Below are 20,425 nucleotides of genomic sequence, written 5' to 3' on the forward strand. Positions count from 1 at the left end.
TGTAGAAAGGCATGGCAGGCCGGATTAAATGCTAGGGATCCCCTACCGCTAAACAAAAGTATTTATTGAGCGCACTTTCACATAATTGACTGCTGGTGGAATATATCAGGCGGCATGATTAAACCTCCGTCCAATGATGTGGAACAAAATATTTTTCTCTGATCTGCTAATCTATTTATTTTAAAACCTTCTTACGTCCTCTTCCAGGCCTGTGTAGATTATAAATCACATGATATTTGCGAAGAACTGAGAGGGCGAGCTGAATAACCTTTTCGCCTTATGTAACTCAAAGTGACTAGTCCCTTTTACATTGCCTACATTTCCGGTTCTACCATAAACAGCACTAACACAGACTTCAGCTGGGAATTCTGCATGTGCATATCAATCAATTAGAATATTGTTGAAAATGTAAAATGTCAAAAGTTCAATTAAAAAAAGAAAGTCAACAACAATAACCCCAAATGTACTTTTAAATTAACTATCGAAGGGCTCAAAAAGAGATGTTGCATCTGATCCGCAGCTTGTTCCCGCTCTCAAATCTCGCGACATTACTTCAGTGCATCGTTTCCATGGAGACAGCCGTTGTCATGACGACGGGTACAAACTAAGTTTGACGTTTAGTTTTGTACGTTACGATGTGTTCGGGAGTTTTTTAAGCCTTGATTCGTTGGCGAACTTTTCAAGCACTACACTTTTCTAATTCGTTTTAAAAGGATACAAATTTGTAAGTACACAAGCTGTTTATTAGCTCGCCAGCGTAGAAATTAAAGGTGTTTTGCTATGAATCGTGCTTTTTGTTTTTCTCGGTTAGCTTTAGCCCATGCAATTTAAGTCTTGATCTTGGTTGTATGGATTTTGTTTAGGGGTGTCAATGAGTGACGAAAAAAGTTCGACTGAGTCAGAAACGACCGCTGCTAGCAGTGCAAGAAAATTCATAAAGAAACCAGCCACGATTCAGCTGACAAATGCCGCACAGGTAAGCACTGTGTTTCTTTTTATATATATATAGTGCAAATTTTAAAATCCTATATATTCTCAGAGCTACGTTTTTTTTTTTTTAATGTGTTATTTATTTGTGTTGCATGTTATCTGTGTCATCTTGCAGCTTCCAGAGAACACTAATTGCCTGGCGTGCTCAGATGACAGCGCATACCTCAGCCTGGGTCATTCCGGTGGCTTTTCGGTGTGGTCTGCGAGTACGCTTAGCCGTGAGGCAGAATGGTTGCAGGAGAGAGTCGAGATAACTTCCATCCACATGAGCTGTGCCAGTGAAAATGCATATTTGCTGGGCACGATTGATGACATGGGTTGGTCCCATGCGCTTGGCCTTGATTTTATTCGATGATCTTTAGGCCAACCAAAAGTTGAATTGTGAAATCGGTGTCTCCCCAGGTGTTGCCAGAGTCTTTTTGTATAACTTAGAAGGCATTTATTCCTTTAGTGTTATTAACATGCTGGTGAGTTTTGTGAAAACAGCGCCTTGGATACGTTCATATAGAATGTGTACAATTATTTTTTCCTTATGTCAGGATGATATCAACAAGAGGAGTGTTTGCTTAAATTTTGAACTATCCAAAGGAGGTGAATATGGCTCTATTATAATGAGGTGTAAGTTGTCTTACTATTTTCATTTTACCATTTCGTCTCTGAAATTGTGATTCAGACTTCATATTTCAATGTCTCCTTGCAGGCAACAATGAAATTTGGCTCGAAATCTATTATTTTCCTGTCCATGACTGGGTGAAAGAGTTAAAGGTAGTATAGTATAGTTTGGTATTGTAAATACAATATTATGTTTACTATCCCATTATTTACATATGTTCAATATTTCCTATTTTTTTATGGGAGGGAAAAAAGGCCCCATTTGAATCATGATTGTGTTTTTTTACAGGATCCCAAAATTTCAGCAAACATGAAATGGTCTCCTGCTGTCCGGGTGAATCGACTCAACCCATCAACAGGTTTCTATCAAATAAATATCCGACAGTAAAATATTATTGAATGAGAAATAACCCAGCATGCTTTTGTCGTTTTGCAGCAAACGCCACAGAGATCCCCAACATCTTGTCTTACTTTTTAGTTTTGGATGAAACAAACGAGCCACCAAGGTAAAACAACCCCTGAAGGAAAGAGGCTGAGAGAGGCCGTTGCTAATCTTGCAGAATCTTTTCCAGACACTGCACTACACATTTCCTTCTGCGCTGTGGGCACTCTGATGAAAAGACAAAAGCAAAGCCAGGTTTGACATTGTAATATATTTTTTTCAAGACATTCTATTGGATCATATCAGTTGACTTCTGTGTACTACGTTTTAACTCCTACTTGATGTTCCCTCCTTTCCTATTCCCTCCCATCCATCTCATAGGATCCCCGCTTGCTCTCTGTTTTTGGTGGCCCGGAAGTTACAATCTTCTCTACCTGATGCTATCCAAAACAGCAAAGGCCAAACACGGTCAATGCAGATCTTGAATACATCTTGAATTTCCAAACAAAAACCATAAAGCTCCGTCACTAACATTCTGGACTTGTTTCGGAGAAGATCCCGAACCGCCACCGTTGGTGCTGTGGGCCAATTGGGCGGAAATCATCTGCTCCACCGTCAGTAGGTGCACTCGTTTCATTGCACTCGGCCTCAGCAATGATTTGCTGTGTGTCTGGGACAGGCTCTCTGGTGAGTATGTCGAACAGATAAAAAATCAATAGATTTAGTCATGATTAAGATGGCACACCACATCTCCAATTTTGATTTTGATCCTACCAGAACCAGACTATACACTTGTACTATTTTTCATTTGTATCCGGAGGTCCTCCTTGGAAACAAAAGAATTTTCAAGAAAGAATTCAAAGTTATTTTATCTTTGCCACTGCCAGTACGCTATCACATCTCATAAAACATCTCTCCTCTGAAAGACATTTTGTCTTGTAAACCCAGGGGACATGTGCCAGTAAAGATATCATTGAAGTTGTTAGAAGAGTCAACGGAGGAGATGATTGAAAAGATTAAGTACAAGGGATTTTGTGACTCCTGCCAAGTCTCTTTTGTTGCTTTTGTGTCAGACGCTCAGCAGGCTCGAGCGCTATTCGCTTTTTCAAACAAATCGGCGTGCCTGTTAGTGTGCAGTCTGACATTACAGCATAAATATCTGCAGTAAGTCGCTTTTCCTTAAAATGAAATATTTTTTGTCTTTTTCTCAAAAATATTACTGATTTTAATCTTTTTTTGCCTTTGCCTGTAAAATCTTCAACCCTCCGAATCAAGTATTTACTATACCTAATGAAGCGTCTGTTGCACGTGCGCACCTTTGACTTAAGTCTCACAAGCATGAGCTTCAAATTTCACTTTAGCAGAAAAGGTAAAGGAAAACAGCGTGATTTTGCGAGCCAGCTGCTGTGACATCTGAAAGAAACCCCCTGCAGCTCTTCTCCGCAGCTGCACGCTTTACTATTGCGTGACCCGATGAAAGATATATTTAGCATTTTCCTCAGAGGAGCCAAAACACTATAATGAGGCTCAAAAGCATTTGAATGACTGCCAAGCTTACAAACATCTGTCAACTTATTATTACCTTCAACTCCTATTTTTTTTTCCCCCTCAGGCTCTCCGTTGTCTATCTCAAGAGTATCATCAGAGGGTGCTTTCCTCAGGCTGCACTTTGTGGATTACTGGCCTGCGTGCTCCGATACTACCCCGACTTTAACGCCGGGTGAAGTTCACCTTGTGACGCTTCACGAGAGCGGCGCCGTTCATGTCATAAGCATGAGCCAAGGAGCGGCAACCAACATTGGGCAGCTCTTGCCGAGGTTACCTCAGTTGTCAACTATTAGAACATTGCGGGGGTTACACACATTTCAATTTGTCTTATTTCACGCACAGGCCGAAAGACAGCGGTGACCAGCCCACTGTTATTGCATCGGTACCATTCCTGCAGGGCTTGGTAGGAAAATAGTTTATTTAAAGCAGACATGTTAAATACGTCTCGCTAATTCTGTTTTTCTTGCGGGTTTCTGGAAAAGTCAATGGTGGTGTGCCGAAATGGAGAAATGTTACTGCAAGATGTCGTCGACCGAGCCACGGTGTGCGTCTTGAGCTTTCCTGCTCACCATCAGCTGGCTTGCCCCTCTAATCCCATCTATTCGCTGAATATCAATCAACGCATTCTCTTCATTCGAGGTACAAATACTGGAGAATTGTTGCTTCCATGCATAGTCCATTTTTTTTATTGAACTACTGGAATAAATGAACTTTTCTATGATGTCACAGTATCACTGATGTGATTATCACACGGAAGGTTTGTGCGTCCACTCCAGGTGACCAGGAGCCCACCTCCAGCGTTTCCTCTCGAGATGATCCAAATCAGAGTCAGAGTCACAGTCTGCTCATGCTGCGTTTTGACGAGCATGACGCCATCAAGCCGTATGTTGTTTTGCATCCGGAATCTCCATGGCAACAAGAAAGCAACGTATTAATCGGGGAAGATGCCTGTAACTTGTATCTTGAGCAAAGGTTTGAATCGTTTCATCTCAATTAAGTGTTAAAATCCATTTTTTATATTGCACATTTCTTCTGTTTTCATTTTCAGAGCTCTGTCAATGGATGAGAGGCACAAAGCTATTACGCAGACTTGGAAGCGACTGCGGTATGCTACCACCACATAAAAGCCTCATGGACAGAGAATCATTTATATTTTACACAGAGGTAACATTTTCACAAAAAATACACACTCAGTCGTATTTTGATTTTGACGTGTGGATCGTGATAACCCACCATTTTAGATCGCATGTGAAAATTGTTCCATGCCGTACTGGCAGATTTCATGAAAGCCCTCTGACCTTGACTTCCTGCTCATAAATTGTATGAGATGTTGTTGTGTGTTTGAATAATGCAACTCATCTTTTATGTATGGTGTTGAACATGGAGTATATGGGATAACATTTTTTTTTCCCATGTGGATGTGATCTTAGTCCGCTTCTAATTTGGGATACAGCTGGACTTATTCTAGCTATTTCTGTACATTCCGGGGGGTAAAATGGCCTTTGTCATTTGGTCATCGACTCAGCACTGATAATCCCCTCGAGGAGCCATTAGAGCCGATTCTTTGAAGATGAGGCGTGCTGACATCACGTCTTTGTGCATCTTTGTGTAGCGTACTACACAACACAGCGCTTCACTTTCTCACAAGTGTGCTTGTTTTGTACCCAAAAGGGACAGCCGAGTCACAGTGAACACTTTTAATCATGACTTACATTTTTGGGAGGCAGGGAAACAGATCATTTGCAACTAACTTTTCAAAAAGAAAAAAAAAACGTGGTTAATTAAGTTTGTTTTTCTGCAATGTGGCTGGTATGGCCAACTCAAAACTTTTAACGACTTGGATATTCAAAGCACAGTGTAGGGTTTTGTTTTTGAAATAAGAATGAGATTTTTTATTTTTTTGCCCAGACAGCTTGTTTTCCCAAAAAGTTTTTTTTCACTGTAAATACTTTTTTTTCAAAAACAATTCCATCCAAAACATTTCTTTTTATACTTGTCCAATTGTTCATTTTTTTATGTATAATTTTAATTTAAAAATGCTTTATATTGAGACCTCCAAAAATGGTAGGATCAACTAACATTGTACACACAAATACAAAACAATGCAAAACAATTTACTCGACAAGTCAAAATGTCATTTCTCTCTCTTCACTGAGAACATACAATCCAAACCAAACACAACTAAGCATGCCTGTATGGACTTTGCTTTGTGTGTTACAATTGTCTGTACATATAAATATATACAAATAAAAACTAATATCAGGCAACCCAATTGTCCCATTTGTATTCCCTTCATATGATGCTCTCCAGATCTTTGTGTACAATGTTGCTTGTTGTCAGGAAGCGGTTGTCAGTCTCAGGCGTCCCGCTATCACACATCGGGGAGGTCTCCTGGCTACCGGAACTCGCCTCTTGTTTCAGCATAACAACATTTGGGGAGCTGGCAAAAGATCCGGTTATAACCGTATTGGTGTCCGTGGCCGCTCGTGAACTGCAGTGGGACCTGCGGAGAGGACCCTTGCGGAAGCGAATGGTAAACAGGCCGTAGATGAGCGGGTCCAGGCAGGCGTTGACGAGCCCAAAGATGAACAGGAGGTGGGTGAGCGAGTGGGAGACCTTCCCTTCCAGGTCATCAGGGAAGAACCAGTACCACAGGCCAAGCAGGTAATAAGGAGTCCAGCAGACGATGAAGGAAGACACGATCACCACGCTCATCTTTAGAGTCCTCATCCGAGCTCTGGGGATGTTGTTCTTGGAGCAGCGCAATTGGACCTCAGTGGAGAAAGCTTTTAGAAGAAGTCAACAAAGGTTATCAAAACTACACGCATATATTAATAAAAATAAAACTCACCGTTGTCCCTTTTCAGGCGCTTGGAGATCTCAGCGAAGATCCTGGTGTAACACGTGATCATGATAGCCAGGGGCAGCAAGAAGAGGCAGAAGAAAGTGAACATGTTGTACGCCGTCTCATGCCAATGGCTCCCAAAACTTCCTCGTGTGGTGCACTGCGTGAAGTCCTCGGGATACTTGATGGTCACGTTGTGGAACAGGAACAGCTGAGTTGGAGCATTTATATTTTAGTGTACTGAATCATCATTTTAAGCAGCTGCTCTTGTGTTTGGTATTTTGAAATTATCAAAATTTCAATCAGTTTGGTTTGTATGTCTTTAAACGTATTTTTGATTTTAAGTGAGCTGACCTGAGGGATGGAGAGCAAAACGCTCATGGTCCACGCAACCACCAGCATGAACTTATTCCTCTTCCGGGCCTCGTTAATGGCCAGCGGGTTGAGAATAGCCGACTGGCGGTCCAGGCTGATCACCACGGTGACGAAAGCACCCGAGTACATGGCCAGGAGCTTGAGGAACATCAGGAGCCTGCAGGCAAAATCACCCGCCAGCCACTGCACCGTGATGTTCCATGCCGCGTCCACGGGCATCACCACAAACGTCACCAGGAGGTCGGCTAGCGTCAGGTTGACTATCAGAACCCGAACGTGGGATTTGCGCTTTCCGTCCACGTAGGCTACACGCAGCACTGCGAGGTTGCAGAATGCCGACACGCCGCACAAGATGAAGGTGACGATCACCCGGACTTTGGCGGCAGTGCTGAAGGTGGGCAGCTCCAGGCATGGCGACGACACGTTGCAGGTGACGTTAGCGGGCTGGAGCTCGGTAGATACTTGATACATACTAGCACTCATTTTCTTGAAGAGGGCACATTCTACACAACCAGAAGAAGAAACGATGGGTGAGTCACCCGCAAATCCTTTCACAAGCTTAATGTCAACATCTCAAGTCATGTGCATCAGTAATTCCAAACCAATGTACAGTATTTTCACAGCTACTTGGCTTTAAATGTAACTTAAGTTACTGATTACTTGTAAAGTAACTAAGTCTTTAAAGTATCTAATCAGTAATTAAGTAAGTCACAGTTCTATTTTCACAAAATGTCTTGTTTTCTCCGCTTTTTGGTCAGAAACTGCTTTTTTTGGAGAAGCCAACCAAAATTCTCCTGTTAATTACTATAGAGTTGAAAACATGTACATTTGTACTACACAGCACAAATAGCATCCAATTTTGTCCTACTAAATTCACAATGAACGTACAATAAAGTAAATTGCATGCATTAATCAAGTGATACAGTGGTCCAATATTTTATCCAAAATAATTTCTCAGCTTCAGTGGAAATTCACAAGAAACTGTACTTACTTGCTGTGTAGAAATGTGCTTCCATGCATATTTGGTAAGAATTGCAATAAAAGAGCGTGAGAAAAAACTGCAACAAACGCAGCCTACAAACAAGAGTCGAGTTCAGTATGAAGAGCTCCTCTTTGAATGCACGCACGCAAACATGCTCACCCTCCCACATGCAGCCTGGGTGCCAATGAGGGAAGAGCATAGGTGTGGCCTTACCTCTAAACATATTAAAATAGAAATTGTGCAGTACTGTCAATTTTTATTCCTACATTGAAAATAAAGCTGGTAAATGTGCAATAATAAACAATTGATTGTGAACAGATTTGAATTCTGCTTGTCATACATTATCATAATAACAATAATAATAATAATGATAATAATAATAATAATGATTATTATTATTATCACCTTTATCTCCTTGCACGTATGCCAGTTATTCCCGGATGTGTCCAGCTGGATTAATTTCCCGAGGTGCATTCATAGGAGCTGGTCAAGGAACACGCTGACCCAAAACAGGTATTATCTTGTCATCATACCTCCCTTTCAATAGAAGCTGTGTCACATTTGATACTGTTTGAGCTGTTCTGTTTCTCTTGTCGTGATAAACGGGAGGCTCATGGCAACATGTGGCTTAGCAAAGGTCATGAAATGAACGACCTGATGCGCTCATCCAGATGAAAAGGTCACTTGTAATGATGTTTTGTAGGGGGGCAGTATGGTGGAGGAATAATTAGCTGACACACCTTTGTAAGATTCTATGGTTCCTATAAGTTGGAGCCACACTATAAGTGTGTCACTGTGCGCCATTGTAGCCACAGCTACAAATTCAGAAAAGCTGAACTAGTTTCACATGATATCTCCGCAATTTAGTAATACATAGTTCTTGTCTTCCATCATTACGTGCTAAGCAACAAATCTCCGAATTGGCTTTAACAGCATCATCATCCACATTGTCCTAGATCACATCTTCATCCATTTACCCACTGACTCACACACAGTCGTCATACACAGAACATCGTGTTTGCCTATTAGTCGGGAATGCGGTCAGTTCCATTTCCTCATTTTTGCATGCTACATTTAAACAATCTCATTCGTAATTATATATAGTACAGCAATATCTAATTACACTATAATTAGAACACAATTTCTAGCATGACTCCGCTTATGCGTCATTTTTCTTTGTCAGATACATAATGAAACGTTTTTTTGGTGTTTTTTTTAAGCATGTGAATTAAGACTAAAACAGTTGATTTAAATCAGAGAATTTTTTATGGATCAGTTTTTAAGAGATTGCTGGGCAATTGTCCATGTTTACCTAATAATTACTCCATCCCTGAATACTTTTTCTTTCCTTGGCACTTGTTTTACTACTAATTCACATGACATAGCCACATTGAGCGATAGCATCTAGGGTCGATGCAACGGACAAGGCCATTAGCTAATTGCCATTGAGAGGCTGTATGTGTGACATCACATCGCCTCGCCTTTGGCTTCATGTTGCATTAGCCGTACTACTCGGGCAGAACTAAAGGATTAAGAGGCAGAACGTGAACAACAAAGTCAGTGATAGTGAGTGTTGGCAAGAGAGTGCGGCGTGGAAAACAAGCTATTCAAATGATATTTGAGGAATCATGTGCAGCTGTATGTTTTTGACTGCATTGGCTGCAGGTGCCGTCAGAAACAAGCAAGATAATAATCGAGCATATATTATCTAATGAGGGCTGATGGAATGATAATGACTCACAATCAATCCGACTGCCAGATTTGCTATTTGAAAGATTCCCGAAATGGCTCAAAGGGAAATTAGCGCTTATTAATGTTCTATTATGCAAAAGTCTATCTTAAATCCTGGTGTCTTAGAATATTGGTATCATAAAGAAGCCAGTCACATATTCAACTGTTTCAATGTGGTATATGCGTATAATATATTATCAGATATTATATTTCATTTTCACAAATCGATAGTATTGGTAATTTTGGGTCCATCATTTTCTTTTCTTTTCTTTTTTTTACAAATTACTGACCAGTATATATAACGTGTTGAGAATAACTTGACCTCTTTGACAATGTGGTTCTGCTCAACAACAACCATGATGTTTTGGGAGATGCAAGGATTTTACCCAACAGCAGCAATATGCTGATCTCAGTAGTTAAATAATTTATAACCATAAACATACTCTAATTTATTCAACAGATAGAAGTTAACACACAAAAAGTGGACAGATGCGTCACTGATAAAAGCCGCTAGGGGGCAGCAGAAAAGCAGGCACCGCTGGTATCTGCATGTGCATCGAACACGAAGAAGAAAACTTGAACTCCTTGAGAACGATTGGATGAACTTTTTGAAAACTGTTGTTGTTTTTTACGAGGTTGTTTTAAAAATATTTTCCTCTTTTTGGGGGGTTGTGGCTTTTTAAATAAGACGTGACAAGCGTGAATTGTTGTAAGGAGAAATATTGAGGGAGTTCGCCCTTTGACGTTAGCATGTTAGCTGCTAGCCGAGAGTCCCTGCAGCACTCTGCTGTAAACTTCACCGCCGGTGGACAAAATGTCTGTTCGACGAGCTCTGGTGGACTGTACTGTGCTGTCTTTACAAGATCCTTGTGTGTTTTATCCGTGCTGCAAGAACTGCTTCTGCAGAATGGATGTGGAGCCACGTAACACGACGAGGTAGGAGAATCAAAACAAAGCTAACCATGTTTTGCTCTTGAGAGGTATCAGTTTCCATAATTCTAAAATGTCCCCCTGTGTTTTTTTTTTTTTTTAAGATCCAGATGTTCCAGGTGTGCCTACAATTGTGAAAGGTATCATCTGGAGTACAGATATCGTCTTTCAGTGTTGGTGACCAGGGACACAAGTATATTTGGAGTCACTGTGTTTGGCAGCTGTCTGAACCCATTCTTTGGCATCCCCGCAACTCAATTTCAAAGGTGAGAAGACGTCTTTCAGACTGTGGTAGAAGATATGATGATCTGTGGGCCTCATCAATATTCGGAATATCATTTTAATGTTCTCAACTGCTGTACAAGTGTATTGGATAGTCTGGTATTCGTTTGTGAATTGACAGAGTGTTGGAGAACTCAGATGGACCGTCCGAGGCATCAACCGGATCCAAATTGCTTGCCAGGGCCGTCGAGGACTGTTTTATTGGCAGACATCTTGTCTTTGGGATAAAAGTGAGTTTGAAGCCTTGTATTAAATCATGTCATTGTGATATGTTTCTGACACTGCCCCTCTTCTCTGTGCCTTGCAGGTGACAGATTCACAAAGTTGCCCATGGTTAGGAGATCATAACCCGGGTGCTTCTGGTAGCAAGGACATGCCCCAGTTTACTGCCACTCAGCTGATTTTTCCAAAGGTTGCAGGCTTGGAAGGGCACTCTGTCCTCAGGTGCTATCAGTGCCTCCTTCGGAAAGCAGAAGAACATCAGAGGGAATCTGTTGATTCCAACAAGTCCTACGGGATCATGACCACATTTCCACGACGGATTCCTCAAGATTCTCCTGCCAGCAGCTTCAATAACGTCACTCTATCCCGTCTTTTCTCCCACTCCCTGCATAGGTAATGCATCACCCATGCTTGTTCTCATTAGAGGTGAGCTGGAGTTTTTGAGTGGCCCCATGTCAAATTCTGCTGAAAAGCAATTTGGTGGTAACAACCCCCTTGCCACGTAGCGTAAGATCATCTTTAATATAATGTAATAATGTAAATGCTTGGTGGGCTGGATTGCTTTGCTCACCCCTGGTAAATCTGCTCTCTGACCAGAACATTAGGTACGGTCTCATGAGACTTCATCATTTGCTCGAATGCCCTTGAAACCGCTCGAAACTCACAGTGCATAACGACATTCTCTCTCCCGCCGCTCTTTGACACTGATTTGCATGAGTGCCTCATGCAAATCTAAACGTCAATCCAATCACATTTGTTCTCCCTCGCAGGTCACAGCACCACGACGGCAACCTCACTCCCACGCCGCCATGGCAACAATCCCTGGGACTTGTTACTTCATCCGCCGAGCAGGAGGAAGAAGAGAAAGACTGCTGCACATCCGATGACAACCAATCAACTGCCAAAGAGCAATGTACTTTTTTTGACACACCGCCGTTTTCTCTCTACTCACCAGCCAGAAATATTATCGACTCCTCCTTGAAGCTTTTGACCCCCGCTATCCCTCCACGCGTGAATTATCCTCTGGTCTCCGAATGTCAGGCCTCCAGGCAGCCGGAAGATTCACTTTTATCTCGTTCACTGGTGTGGGAAGATTTGCCTTTTTCTGAGAGTCTGACAGCGTTTTTGAATGAGGGAGATAAATATTTTGACACAACAAAAGACAACAACCTGCTTAATGAATCTATTTCTGCTTGTACCAATACCACAAAAGCGCCAGGAAGCAAGTCCCGGATTTTAGCAGACATCGCTAACACTAAAGCGCTCAACGAAGAAGGTGAAGGTGTCTACAATTGTTCTCTGGACCTCTTTGGTTTAAGCTCAGTGGACCCATGCGAGGAAACCGTGCAGCCGCCAAGAAGTCAAAAGCGGCTCATAAGAGCCACTGATGCTCATAAAACACCTTCTCGAGACATAACACACTGGGATCATTCTTTATGTCTTGACTTTATTCCATCTTCACAGTCAACTCCCAACGTTAGAATTTGCCCATCCTCCTCTTCCCCACATCCATTGTCATCCCAGAGACTTAAAAACATCTCAAAAAGACGATTCAAGAAGCACCGTCTCGCAATCCAGGGAAGGATTCGGAACGGAAAGCCGGCAAGTGAATGTGACACGCCTCGGAGATGGTCAGAGGACGACTTTGTCATTGTCCCTCCTACTCCTGCTAAACTCAAGGTGGAAAATGATTGCTCTCGGGAAAAAATGCCATCACATTTGGTGGTAACAAAGCAGTGTGATGCAGCAGGCTTTGGTGGAATCGCACAATTGGACCAAACAATCAAAGAAATACCAACTAATGGTTCCCTATTTAAAGACGAAGCCTATGATTGGTCCAGAGATCTGTTCTCGGACTCTGTATGAAAACTTCTGTCCCCTCTTCCATTTAATTGAATGATAGGGTCACAAGCTGATTTTAGCAACAGACAGGGTAGCCCTGTGGAACCTCTAAAGTTGAACACAATCCATTATGGAATGCTTGCCCGCTTCTGATTTGGTCATCAGCAATCATTCTGACCATCCGCAACAATATCAGCAGTTGTAGGGACAAAAACAAAAACATGAACCAATCCATCCAGCTTCTATATCGCTTGACCTCATCTTTGTGGGCATACACACAAAAAAGAGATTGAAACTCCCAACCTCGGAAGGGCAAGGCAGACGTGATGGGTGTCTTAATTTATATGCACACTGCACTTTTTATCCTATCCAGCGCAGACATGTTTAAGGTAGTGAAACTGCTGTATGTGCGTGCGCGTGCGTGAGAATGATCCCATGCTACATAATAACTTTATGACAATATTGTGTCATTCTTCTTTTGTAATTATTTTTAGTAGATTTTACAACCTGTATGATTGTAATTTAACAAAGATTAAATAAATGTATAACAACATTGGTGCTGTATTTTAACTAGAAATTATTGCTGTCAAGTAACTGAAAAAAAAAAAAAAGAAAGACAACTGAGGAATGGACTATCAACCTTATGACGTTTCCCAGTGGATTTGTCGGAAATAAAACTCAAGGTTTCTTGAGGGCGGGCGCTCCTTTAGTCGTCATCATAGGCAAATTATTGGCTAGTTAAGTCACGTGACAAGCTACCGATTGCGGAAGTTGCGGTATAGCTGGCTACTGCTATAGTCAGGCGACATTTACGAGGATACGACGCTCACAAATGATCACAAAAGTCTCGGTTCCAAATGTTGTGAGAAATCCATAGTCGGCGAGATGCATAAAGTCGCCGTATTTGTTATCTTTTCAGTTACCCTTCTCACATCGCAGGTAAGTGTTAGCGAGAGAACAAAGTGGAAACGAATTGTGTCATCAAAACAGGGCAGTGATTGAAGGCTTTGTATAATGTAGCGTTAAGGTAGACGCGTTTAAATAACTCTTTACGACATTTATGATAAGCTATAGATTATTTGAGACGGTGGCTTTAATGTTTCGCCTTTCTGTCAAGCAGGGTAAGGAATTTGTTACCCAAAACCACAAACAAGTTTTGGTTTTTCTTCCTTTGAGCTTAACTGCGCATGCGTCGGTGCACATTGAAAATTGAACTAATATTGTGGTAGAACGGGCGAAACGATATTTGTAGGATTGTCGTTTTATTACAAAATGAAAGTGTGGCACCTTACTCATGTACATAGTTGAACTTTAGGCAGTTTCATAACTCTTTGGCCAGGGAGATTCTCGGCAAACTGAATCAAATAATTAAGCATACCATCGAAAGCTGTTTTTATTGAGGTCAACGTTGTAGTTATGATTGCGGATAATTTCGGTCAAACCACAAAAATGTCTAATTTCAAGGATAAAGGTACAAGTGCGGCCAAAATCGCAGTTGGCTCTGAAGTCATCCCCTTTGTGAAAACGGGCAGATTTAAGGGCATTAAAAAGCGAAACAGCAAAACAGTGATCATCATTATTCAGAAAGCTGTTTTTTTTTTTTTACGGATGCCTTAAGTGTTTTTTTAATGGCATTTTAATATTATTACATGATGTACTTCATTTCATCATTATTTCTTTTGTGACACACTAATCTGTAAGATGTTGTCGTTTGTAAAATGTAATTTAACTTTTTATTGACTACTTTGTATATTAATGACAGTTTGAAACTGAGACTCGTTTTGCTTCCTCCAACAGGTAAACTGCCAAGAGGCCATCCTGCATATTTCAAATGGAGCGACACAACAGGAATTCTGCATCCTTTACAATCACTCATGGACCCCCTTGCCCGAAAGCCTTAATGCTGCTGTAAGCCTCTCACTTTGAAACACACTCCAAAAAAATAACAGCTTCATTTGTTCTTTCTATTTAAATAAATGTAAGGGTGGAGGGAAAAACAAAATGTAAATTTGGCCTGTGACTAGTCCATCGTGGCTCATCCTGTCACCTTAACCCTGACCCTTAAGGCCATTAGTGAAGCAAAATAAGATACTCACCTGTCAGTATGATGCCCTGCGATTTGAAAAACTGTAAAATAATATTTTTGTCATCCAGATACCGTATTCGCTTGTGAACATGACATCCACGGTGCTGTGTGATTCCTCGGGAGTCAGTCCAGAGGTGGTAAAGGGAAAAGCCTTGGTGGTGATGAGGGGGGACTGTCCTTTCAGCCAGAAGGCTCTGGTTGCCCAGGCCCTCGGTGCTACGACATTGCTCATCGCAAGCAACACAACTCTGGTAGGAAGGACGTTTGTTGCATCAACTTGTCCATGTTTAGCCTGCATGGAACACAAAGTTGGCACAAGGCCAAGCATTTGGATTCGGTGTGTTCTGATCAACTTGTCTTTTCAGGTGTCTCCATCAGCTAATGGCTCAGAGTACCTAAAGGTCCAAATTCCCTTGGCCCTCATGAGATACAGGGACTTAATGGAAGCACAACGGGTCAGTCCTACTTGTCCTTAAATCTCCGTTCAGCCTTCAGTTTTTAAAAATATTTTGCTGTTCCTTGTGAGTCACCAAAAAGTTGACTGTTGTTAAATGTCACGTTTCAATCAGGTTTTCGGCGATGGCATGCAGGCAAGGCTTTTTGCGCCACGCTCCTCGAAGATCGACGCCAGCATTGGCGTCATGCTGCTGATCTCCATCGCTACTGTTGCCTTAGGTGGCTACTGGAGTGGAGCCTCTGAGAGGTCAGAGTTGACTGCAAGATCAGCAGATTTTTGTTGTTGTGTTCCCTCTGTCTGTGGAGCTCAAGTACCAAATGGTACCGTCCCCCGAATCGGTGGGACTTGATGGGAATATTTTTTTCCAATATTTTCAGAATCCAATAATAATAATAATATTGTGTTTGTGGCAGAGAGCGTTTCAGTTCGGGTGAGGGAGGAGGAAATGGAGAGAGCAAAGGAGATAGCGGAGACCTTCCCCTCTACTCCCCTCTGAAAGTGTTTATCTTGGTCGGCCTCATGTGCGGCATGCTGATCCTCATGTATTACTTCTACAATGTTCTAGGTATGATGGTGCAATGCGAAAAGGATCAATTCCAACCAGAAAAGTTTCAACTACTTTGACAGACATTTCTTTTCCCTCAGTTTACGTCATCATCGCCATATTCTGTGTTGCGTCTTCCACTGCGCTGTTTAGTTGCATTGATGCGCTGCTGGAGAAATTGGGCTGCGCCCATGGGAGGTAATTAGCTGTTTACCCAGCCATTGCGGTTAAAAAAAAAAAAAAAACGGTCATGAAAGGTTTCCTTTGTTTTTATATCCTGTTTCCTTTTTCAGATTCACCATTCTGAATACCACCTTTTCAGTGAGGTCTCTTATTTTGGCCAGCATGTGCATAAGCATCTCTGTGGTCTGGGGTGTCTACAGAAATGAAGACAGGTACGAGCGAGCATGCAAACAAGCGAGCAGCTACTCAACTTAATGATTTCGAAGTCATTTGCAACAAATCTAAATCATTTTCAAAAATCCTTAACCACAGTTTTTTGTGACTTTAGATACAAATCCTGATGGAAGTCTTAATTGTAAAATTTAAAGATATTCTGATTCAGAGGTTCCACTGTACCATTTTAGTTTAAAAAAAAAAACTCCTCAAATAATGTGTGTTCAAACCACATTTGTAGGTGGATCTGGATCTTGCAGGATCTCCTGGGTGTTGTTTTCTGCCTCAACTTCATAAGGACCATCTCGCTGTCCAGTTTTAAGGTAGAATGTTCCCCTGCTATTTTTTGGCACAAAGGTGACGCCAAAGCAAATAATTTTATATTAGACAGTGATCTTAACAACAAATTATGTTTTCGAACCCAGATTTCGTATTGTGTGTGTTTATCCTGAAAAAAAACCCCAATGCTTTTGCTGACAGATTTGCGTGATTCTCCTGAGCCTTCTGCTTGTGTACGATGTCTTCTTTGTTTTCATCACGCCATTCTTCACCAAGGTATCACATGCCCGTTATGCAAATTTGGAAGGGAAACATGATCACAGCACTTCTGCTTGGCATCTTTTCACAGGATGGCGTGAGCATTATGGTGCAGGTGGCTTTGGGTCCGGGCGCTTCAGGAGAGAAGGTAAAGAAAGCTTCTGTGCATTTGCTTAGCTTTTCGCAAAAACTGTGAAGTTGAAATGTGAACATTTTGAATAGGCAGATTATTTTGGCATTTTGACTAAAACCACTGAGGAAGAGCACTATGCTAAAGTTGTACTTGCTAACAGCATTGGCTCACAGGCACCAACCTAATCTTTGTGTCCATGTGTGGCTTGATTAACATCTTCCCTGTCTGTTCGTAACTGTGCGCTGGGTTTTGCTGGTCACAGACACAAGGTAACATTGTGGAGGTGCCGGCCGAGCCCCAGACTCCCTCTGAGACAGTAAGACTGGCTTTCTCTCCATCTCTGCACTAAATGTGTTTTTGCTGTGAAATGTGCGCAGTTGATTGATGATTATTTTTTTCCCCTCAACTTGTTTTAAGACCCTCAACACACAAACCCACACATGAATGCAGCTCACTCACAAACGCGTCTCTGCGTTTTATTTAATTTCACACTTGATGGGTATGCAGCCACTCCATCGCACTAACTACGTGTATACAATGTGGAACATTTCTCCATAATCCCTCTTTAATATTGGTTAAAGAAGCCATTGTGAAGTGTAGATCAACTTCCATACATTGAGCTATATCGCATCTTATCTATTTATAGCTTCCAGTTGTGATGCGTGTCCCGCGGTTCTCAGCCTGGGCTCAGAACTTATGTCATATGCAGTTCTCCGTTCTGGGTTACGGAGATATCATTGTGCCAGGTGAGTGTACCCATTTTCATCTCAGATCAGAATTTGATGTGCATGCTCCATTATTTAAGAAGGTCAAGATACAAAAAAATGGATCAAGAATAGCTTGTTGTGGCTTCTTTTGGTACATCAGGACTTTTGGTGGCTTATTGCAGCAGGTTTGACGTTTGGATCAACAGCACCAGGAAGGTCTACTTCCTCAGCTCTTGCATAGGTACGTCAAAATAACCTGTGTTTCAAGCCTTCCACACATTCACCAGTTCACTGCTGTGCAACAATTGAGTAGCTCATCTGTGTCGACGTCGTTTGTTCTTTGTCGTTTGTAATCTCGCTGTCCTTTTTTATTTGTAGCCTATCTTCTGGGGATGTTAACAACATTCACCGTGATGCTGCTGTCAGGGATGGGCCAGCCGGCCCTGCTCTACCTTGTGCCCTTCACCCTGATAACCTCTGCAATGGTGGCGGGCTGCAAAGGACAAATGAAGCAATTCTGGGCCGGGACGTCCTATGAGGTGAGCAGAGAGATGGTTTCGTCACCATTGATAATGTGATTTATTTATTTATTGCGCTTTGTAGTCACAGTTCATTACGAGCAGTTTATTCAGTGGCGATGTCATAAAAGATTTGAAAAGTGCTTGTGTGTACCAGGCTCGATTGTGTGGGTGAGTGTGAGAGATTGAGAGTGCGAGGAACTGACTTTGACTGTGCACACGTGTGTGAAAGCAAGAGACTGTTCAATTGTAGGTTTCCCTTTGCTGATAGAAGATCGCATTGTGACCTGACTTTGTCTTCAGCAGGTGTTGGAATCCTCACAGGAACCTTTGTTGCCAGGTGTGCTTCCCTCATCCCACCTAACAGCAATTCTTTCATGTCATGCCATCTTTTTATAACCCCTTTTCATTTTCTTTTAACGTTTTAATTCATTTTTTCCCCACCATAGTAATCTAGAAAAGCTTAAAGCAACACAAGGCGATGATTGTCCAATTTTCCCTAACGAGCTCAGTTTATGTAGTTTTAATCAGGAAATTGGAAAAAAAAAACTAATTTTTATGTTGGCAATTCATTTTGGAGACGCGATCTCCCAAAGTGGGTGTGCCAATTTGTCGTAAATCTCATCCCCAATAAGCCCTTAAATCATGACACATTATTTTCGTGGTGCCAATGTTAGTACTGACATAATTTTTACATATCAAGTGCCAATGTCCACTCTAGTGACCTTTTAACAATGACGCTTCTGACATTAATTCACCGCTAGGTGGCTCTATCTATCCGTCTAATTTCCATAGAACTTGTGTTCATAAGGGTCAAGGGTGAGTGAACTTGGAGGCTTTCACAGCAGGTTTGGGGCAAGAAGCCTGGGACACCTTGGACTGGTCACCAGACAATAACAATCACACACAGTCTGTGTAGCCAAACAAGCATTCACACTTATTAATCCTATGGTCAAGTTGGTCTTCCCTTAACCTAACATGCATGTTATTGGCATGTGGGAGGAAACAGTGCAAGCTCTGCAAAAACCTCTTGTGATTCTAACCCAGGACCTCTCGGGTATAAGTGTTCCAGCCTGGTAGATTTTCCTTTCCATTTAAATGTTAATGAAGTTATCTGAAGCAAATTTTATGTTTGACACAAAACAATAATGTATATTTTTATACATTGTGTGTATTGTACCATTGGTATAATGCTTTTGTCCCTCATGTTTACACACTTTATGCTGTTTAAACATTCATCCGCATGCTCTACATGCTGTCAACCTGGCTTGGTCAGTTGCGGCATGTATTGATAGATTTGTCGCTCTTACCCTCTCGTTGTTTTATGAAATCCAAAACAAAATGGATTTTAACGTTTCTGGTCTTTTTACAGAGGCAAGAACTGACTACCCCATAGAAGCAGAACCATGCTGACCTTCAAGCCAACTATTGGAATTTCTTTTTATTTGTATATTTTACTATGTAATTGACAGTAAGGGCCAATGATGAACCAATAGATTCAGATCAATATGGATCATTTTTGACTGCTTTGCAGAGTAGAGTGTGTGTAGGTTATTTTGTAGTGTTGGAAAGGCCTTTTCAGTGCCTGTTTTGAAGGTATCAGGAAAAAAAACACATCTTTGCCTACAACCTGCCTTGGCAATGACTGAACACATGATAGAAAAGACTATATTTAGCGTAACATCATGTTTCATAACATGTGGGCAGGGCGAGTAAAATATTGTTCTATGTGGGGTCTCGATTTTAAAAATGTTTTGTGTGAACCAGGTTTGAGGTGTTTTTATAATGTGATGTTTGTTGCCTTATATTAAATTAACAAGAATGTTGTAATGTGTTTTATTGTGAATGTCTTCCCTCCAACATGACTCTAAACTTCTCTTTGGGGAAACATTTTTCCTCTCAGGAAGTCATGGAAAAAATGCTGTCATGAAACCTAAATTAACTGCAAACAGCTCATAAAATAACATGATAATATTTATAACTCGTACAGTCATTAGGTCGCAGGTAAGACCACGGTTTACCTGTTTTCTGTCTTAGCTGTGATTGGTCATTACTGCGCAACGGTGACGTCATTTTCAGTCGACAGCAAGTAACAAAATGAATTGGATAAATACAAGTGGATTTTACTACTCAATGTCACCATAAAAATATTATTCTACATGCAATGTTTAGGCTAGTGGGGGCACATATAACATTGTAATAACTAGCCCTTTCAAAGAGATATTTCAATTTAAGATATTTGTTTTTTTCTCGTAAGTAACCTCTTTTCCCCCTACAAAACCACACTTGGGTTGTGGGAAGGCCAG

The 20,425-nt window shown here is 41.4% G+C and overlaps 4 protein-coding genes across 7 annotated transcripts; 3 read left to right on the forward strand and 1 right to left on the reverse strand.

Moving 5' to 3' along the window:
- The first annotated feature begins 92 nt into the window (after positions 1 to 92).
- wdr93 (WD repeat domain 93) lies at positions 93 to 5,804 on the forward strand. The gene is made up of 16 exons (XM_088370756.1): positions 93 to 724; positions 864 to 976; positions 1,106 to 1,307; positions 1,393 to 1,457; positions 1,530 to 1,608; positions 1,691 to 1,755; positions 1,892 to 1,961; positions 2,039 to 2,108; positions 2,175 to 2,239; positions 2,366 to 2,452; positions 2,540 to 2,671; positions 3,597 to 3,801; positions 3,875 to 3,935; positions 4,015 to 4,171; positions 4,309 to 4,504; positions 4,581 to 5,804. Exons 2-16 carry the CDS (start codon positions 872 to 874, stop codon positions 4,654 to 4,656), a joined length of 1,635 nt encoding a protein of 544 aa, XP_088226882.1. The 5' UTR covers positions 93 to 724; positions 864 to 871; the 3' UTR covers positions 4,657 to 5,804.
- LOC148400841 (putative gonadotropin-releasing hormone II receptor) lies at positions 4,735 to 7,853 on the reverse strand. Its single transcript, XM_088370758.1, has 4 exons — positions 7,744 to 7,853; positions 6,732 to 7,255; positions 6,384 to 6,588; positions 4,735 to 6,318 (listed from the first exon to the last, which is right to left on the reverse strand). Exons 1-4 carry the CDS (start codon positions 7,766 to 7,768, stop codon positions 5,825 to 5,827), a joined length of 1,248 nt encoding a protein of 415 aa, XP_088226884.1. The 5' UTR covers positions 7,769 to 7,853; the 3' UTR covers positions 4,735 to 5,824.
- Positions 7,854 to 9,990: 2,137 nt separating this feature from the next.
- On the forward strand, positions 9,991 to 13,294 carry ddias (DNA damage-induced apoptosis suppressor). Its single transcript, XM_088371632.1, has 5 exons — positions 9,991 to 10,401; positions 10,500 to 10,661; positions 10,799 to 10,907; positions 10,985 to 11,292; positions 11,670 to 13,294. Exons 1-5 carry the CDS (start codon positions 10,280 to 10,282, stop codon positions 12,763 to 12,765), a joined length of 1,797 nt encoding a protein of 598 aa, XP_088227758.1. The 5' UTR covers positions 9,991 to 10,279; the 3' UTR covers positions 12,766 to 13,294.
- A 181-nt stretch (positions 13,295 to 13,475) lies between these two features.
- sppl2a (signal peptide peptidase like 2A) lies at positions 13,476 to 19,945 on the forward strand. Of its 4 annotated transcripts, none has more exons than XR_015857630.1 (17): positions 13,476 to 13,680; positions 14,539 to 14,649; positions 14,896 to 15,078; positions 15,193 to 15,282; positions 15,397 to 15,530; positions 15,698 to 15,849; positions 15,930 to 16,026; positions 16,122 to 16,223; positions 16,466 to 16,547; positions 16,705 to 16,779; positions 16,853 to 16,909; positions 17,157 to 17,210; positions 17,541 to 17,640; positions 17,762 to 17,842; positions 17,980 to 18,140; positions 18,373 to 18,459; positions 19,492 to 19,945. XR_015857630.1 is itself a non-coding variant. In XM_088371633.1 (17 exons), exons 1-17 carry the CDS (start codon positions 13,627 to 13,629, stop codon positions 19,530 to 19,532), a joined length of 1,611 nt encoding a protein of 536 aa, XP_088227759.1. In that variant the 5' UTR covers positions 13,476 to 13,626; the 3' UTR covers positions 19,533 to 19,945. The 4 variants fall into 4 exon arrangements, 3 of the variants coding, with proteins under 3 accessions (XP_088227759.1, XP_088227760.1, XP_088227761.1); XM_088371633.1 differs by having other exon boundaries at positions 18,423 to 18,459; XM_088371634.1 differs by having other exon boundaries at positions 18,426 to 18,459.
- The last annotated feature ends 480 nt before the right edge of the window (positions 19,946 to 20,425 follow it).

This window comes from Syngnathus floridae, chromosome 3 (assembly GCF_059516105.1).
Source record: "Syngnathus floridae isolate MCC-2025c chromosome 3, RoL_Sflo_1.0, whole genome shotgun sequence".
In the NCBI taxonomy this organism is placed as follows: domain Eukaryota; kingdom Metazoa; phylum Chordata; class Actinopteri; order Syngnathiformes; family Syngnathidae; genus Syngnathus; species Syngnathus floridae.